A 4,993-nucleotide genomic window follows, 5' to 3' on the forward strand; every position below is an offset into this window, starting at 1 on the left:
GCACTGTTGGTGTGTCATCATCTCACCTTGTACAAGATCGTGTGAATGATGTGCTGCAAACAAGAACTTATGTCAAAAATTATGTGATTGTTTGGTAGTCCTTGGAATGAAATTGGGAAAGGTACTTTGAAAAAAAGAGTAATGGTATTATGGGATACTCTTTGTTGAACCCACACAAACCCATGTTTTCATCTAATTTGTATATGAATGCTGAATGTTGGCTGTACACTGTGGAGAGAAGTTCATGAAGCCACTCTAGCCAAATGAAAGAGTTAAGTAGCTTTATTTGCTGTGCTTTCTATGACCGAACTGGGACTTCTGCATTATTGCATCCAGGCACAAAGTGCGATTGGCTCTTTCTCCCCAATGCGAAGGCAACAGAGATGTTTTAGAAGGCACACAGTGAAACTCAGTGGACTCCCTCTTGCATTATGTGTGTGTGTCATTAATCAGACTGTTTGTGCCTGTTTCTGCTCATGCTTTCTTTTCCCTCCAGCATGAACCAAGGCAACAGCCCCATTTCCTTGTACAGCATTTGTATCGGCCTCTGTCTTTAAAATGATGACTGCCCCTTTGCGCCATGGAGTGACCATCACTGGAGCCGTCCTACTGGTGACAGGAACGCTGTGTTTCGCCTGGTGGAGCGATGGTGAGATGGGGGCCACCTCATCTAGCAGCGACCCGAAGGTCATGCTTCATGAGGAAGCGGAACCTGTGGCAAGCTCCTCCTCTAATGCAGTGCTCAGGTCCATCAGTTTCTTCTGCTGTGGAATTGGTGGACTCCTTCTCTTATTTGGCCTCCTGTGGTCAGCCAATGCTGGAATAGTTTCTCGGCACTATCAGTACCATTTTTCCAGGGACCTTCATTACTCCACTGTTGATCCTCTTGAAAAGGAGACTTGCAGGTTAGCAAGATCTTTGCAACCATACTTTATGGGAATAGTTGGGTGCTTGAACTGACTTACCAAATATCAGTTAATGAGTACTGATTTATTAGAGGTGTGATGGCAAGGAAGAGACATTACTTATCAAAAGGACGTTAGGTAGAAGTGTGGAACAGCCTAGTGCAGTGCCACTCATGAGGGTCCATCTGGCTTAGTGAAGAGAAGGGAGAAGCTCTGGACAGAGTAAGGCACGTGGTCTCAAACCAGGACTTTGCATCTTAACTTCTGTGTAACTAAGAATTTCGCCCCAAGAGTAACATAAACAGCCATGTAAAGTAAAGAGAGATGCATAACAAGATCCCAAGTTCAAATTACCTGGACTGCTAGAACTTTGATTATAGCATAATCAAAAAACATTATTTGTCTTCTCTCCAACCCTACAAAGGATTGGCATCTGAAAAAATATATGATGACTATAAAAAATGGTCTCGTGTGCATGAATGAAAAATATATTTTCCAGTCCTATATGTAACAGTGTGTGTGTTTGTTTATACTTAAAACTATGACAAGTGATAAAATATCAAATATAAGTATCTATTTGCTTCTGGTGCTCTGGTGTCCTGCAGACCTGTTGGATATTAACTCCCACCAATTCCAGCCAGTATGGCCAATGGCCAGGGAATATGGAATTTATAGGCTAAAATGTCTGGAGGTCATGAGGAGGACTGACACAGCCCTGAAACCTGCAATTCCAGTATTGTTATTTTCCACCTGCAAATTCTTTTCCCCTTTAAAGGGAGGAAGTGATCAAAGTTTACCTGTATCCAGACCATACTTGCTCTTTAAAGTGCAGTGAAAAAAGTCACAGCAGCAAATGATCATTAACCAGTCGGAATTTGGCCAACTTTGATTCTAGATATCCTTAATATGGTGGAGCCAAATTAAGGTCTCTGTTGTACATATAATACAAAAATTTCAAAGGCAGCTATTTCTGGGACATGTTCTTAGGGTGCTTTCAGACAGTATTTTAATTTTTTTGCAATTCAGCCTCCATGAGGTACTCGTGTAATACTTACCATGCTTGGAAAGTACAGTAATCATAAAACAGTTTTCTGTTTTCTTGTTACTTGTTCATCTGTGTGCACAAATAATTCACAGGAGACTCAAAGGGCAATCCTGTGTCTGTTTACTCAGAAGTAACTGCATTCAATGAGACTTATTCCAGGTAAGTTTGTACAGGATTGCAGCCTCAGAGATGCTTTCAGGAAAAGGCAATGCTGTTGTTTTTCTCTGTGCTCAGGGTTGGGACGTCAGAGGCATGTTGTCTGTGTTAGTCTTATTTTATAACCAAATGCCTCCTTTTAGTCCAAAAAGATTTTGATATCATCGTCTTGGTTCTGTTTCAGCCCTGTTCCTACTTATGAAGCCAGTACTATTCCCACTTACGAAGAAGCATTGAGTTGCCAGCCTGCCGAAAATGCCCTAAACTATACACAGTCCCATGTTTCGAAAGAAAACAGACCATCCTTGTATCAAGTTGTGGATGAAAGCAACACATGGCACAGTGGCCGTAGGCGCAGTTCCTCTGATAGTGTCTTGTTTCAGAATATTTTGCCAAGGCTAGAGTCAGGACCACTGGATGAAGCGAGCATTGTCTGCGACACTCCACCACCAAGCTATGAGAGTATCAGCTTATGCGATGGATGATCCAGGGATCCAGCTTGCTGTTGCTTAAGGATCTCTAGATTCGTATTGATCTGTCTTTTCCTTCTATTAAGTAATTGTGACAAGCTGGAGTAGAAAAGGGTAAATAGCTACTACAATATGTATTACCCACCCTGTTGTCTTTTGTAGGAGTTGATGCCAAATTATGAGAGAATCATCTCTCAGCCTTGCTTTTTAGTGTGTGGCTAATGTTTTTAGAGTCAGCCTTGTATATCTAGATGCTTTGGAGAACATCCAAAGCATACAGAAAAACTGACCTTCCGTAAAGTGGGAGCACTGCTTATATAGACTTATGCTGGTAGAGGACTGTAAGGGCAGGATGCAGTAAATTCAGGGAACCAGACTCTGAATAAATAGTTGGAAAACAGAGAGTTCTGAAATTTTCTTAACAAAGCTCTTATGACAATCATGTAGATTATATAGGCATACAGGATATAGGTATCCAGATGTTGGGATGGGGGGGGAGCCTGCTGTGTACCCTGTAAAATCCATTTAGTTTCATTTAGTTTGTTGCTATTGTAGCCTCCCACACTGAGGCAGAATCTCACAGCCTTAAATATTCTTAACAAGCAGATTAGTCTGTAGAATCTTGATTATAACATGAATGAAACAGAATGGAGGTGCGAGCAAGCAAGTGAGCAAGCAAGCAAGGTCACATCATGTTCAAAGAGAACAGCATTACAAACTAATCTGTAATGCAGGAGGAATGCAGCATGCAAAGTGAAGTCCCTACTCTTTGATTTCCTCTGTAAAAAGGGTATATGTTACATTCACAGTAGTAGTAGTTGCTGCCATTATATGGAACAGTGACCCCATCTATACATATGATTAAATTGTAAGAGGAAGGGCAGAGTTTGTCTATTCTGACACACTATGACTCCTGAAGATGAATGCACCTTGTAAAACTGTCATGGACCAGAGCCGAGTGAGGAAGCAAAGGAGCTGCAAGAAAAACAATGCCAATGGATGAAAAAGTGGGGAAATGTTGTGTATGGGGTGGGGCAGAGTCAGATCTGTATTCTTCTGGTCATGGTGAACCAATGCTACTTCACACCAAATTAAGGACTGCTTGTATCCTGGGCTGTTGATTCCTGTTTCCAAGTGGAAAGGCAGGTCCACCCGAAGGCATTTTGCTGTCTGAGGTGGAGGGTGCTGATGTCCTCATTCCACACACGGAAGTTGACTGGGCTGACAGCCGAATCTTATTCAACACTGGCAAAGGAACAGTGCTTTCTGCAGCACATGCCAGCAGGAGGCTAGGATGGGGTGGAGGGCACATTCAGTAATGTTTTTCAACTGCTTGTTCCTCTCTGTTCCTCTCTCCGGCATTGGCTGCCTTGTGGTACCTAATTGTAGGGGTGGCCCTGTCCAGAGATGAAAACAAGACTTCGATATTTTGTCCACAATGTACAGATTTACACATTAAACAGTTCTTCAAAGCATTAGGAATCTCTCTTGCCTGGAAGAAAACTGATTGTACAAGGAAGTGCACTATTTTGTGTGTGTATGTGTGTTTGAGTGTGTATGTTACAGATCATAGCAAAGGCCTCTCCTTGGGTATATCCACATTGAACTGCAAAAATCCCACTGTGTTTTCACAACTTCAGGTGTGGTTACTGTGCTAAATTGAGGAGAAGAAATTGGGGTGGTACCAGAACACCACTGCTTTCTTCCATTGTGTACTTGGTTGCCCAAGCACAGGTGGACCATTTTGTAATGATCTGCTTTCTGCAAAAGGAAGGACTCCATTAATGGACTCTCTTGACTTTTGGTGAGACCCTCTCCACAGTTCACCCCTTTCAGCAGCATCTCTATACTGCAGACAGTATTTTCAGTGGGTTGGAGACTCTGCTGTGGGAAAGAGGAGACACAGAAGTTCACTTCTGTCAGTGCAGTTGATTCAGTTTAAATTTGAATTCAACTCCCTTTTTTCAGTGGGTTGTGTCAGTAGGAGTTGAGTTCCATTTTTCCCTTCTGCGTAATTTGGAATTTGTTTTTCCCTCATGCAACAGCTGAATGGCACTGTTGGATACAATCCACTGTTTTATTTTCATTTTTCATTTATTTCATTTCTGTACTGCCTAATAGCCAACATTCTCTAGGTAGTTCACAACAATTACTTTAAAAAAAACCAAAAACCTAAAAATGTTAACATTCAAAATCTAAAACAATTTAAAGCAGCCGTAAATGATACCAAGATAGCAAAGTTTTGCTATTTGCATTGAATATGAGCTTTGGATAAGACAAAACCCAACAACATCAACAATGAAAAGCCGTTTCAACGAGATAGTGGGAGCTGATAAGAACAACTGACTTTAAAATCCCTTCATGTTATATAATAATAGCTATTTTATAATTAACCCAGAAAATGGTGCTCCTGATGA

At 41.5% G+C, this 4,993-nt stretch overlaps 1 protein-coding gene across 1 annotated transcript; it reads left to right on the plus strand.

Moving 5' to 3' along the window:
* The first annotated feature begins 367 nt into the window (after positions 1 to 367).
* On the plus strand, positions 368 to 2,808 carry TMEM61 (transmembrane protein 61). The gene is made up of 2 exons (XM_044430466.1): positions 368 to 905; positions 2,291 to 2,808. The coding sequence occupies exons 1-2, from the start codon at positions 559 to 561 to the stop codon at positions 2,589 to 2,591; spliced, it is 648 nt and encodes a 215-aa protein (XP_044286401.1). The 5' UTR covers positions 368 to 558; the 3' UTR covers positions 2,592 to 2,808.
* The last annotated feature ends 2,185 nt before the right edge of the window (positions 2,809 to 4,993 follow it).

The sequence above is a fragment of the Varanus komodoensis genome, unplaced genomic scaffold, assembly GCF_004798865.1.
Source record: "Varanus komodoensis strain SLA01 unplaced genomic scaffold, ASM479886v1 scaffold20_1, whole genome shotgun sequence".
Classification (NCBI taxonomy): domain Eukaryota; kingdom Metazoa; phylum Chordata; class Lepidosauria; order Squamata; family Varanidae; genus Varanus; species Varanus komodoensis.

Excerpts from the sequence above, each read along its gene's own strand:
- TMEM61 (XM_044430466.1), top strand. The coding sequence starts at position 559 with ATGATGACTGCCCCTTTGCGCCATGGAGTGACCATCACTGGAGCCGTC. Across the intron at positions 906-2,290 it reads CTTGAAAAGGAGACTTGCAG|CCCTGTTCCTACTTATGAAG; the intron begins GTTAGCAAGATC and ends GTTCTGTTTCAG.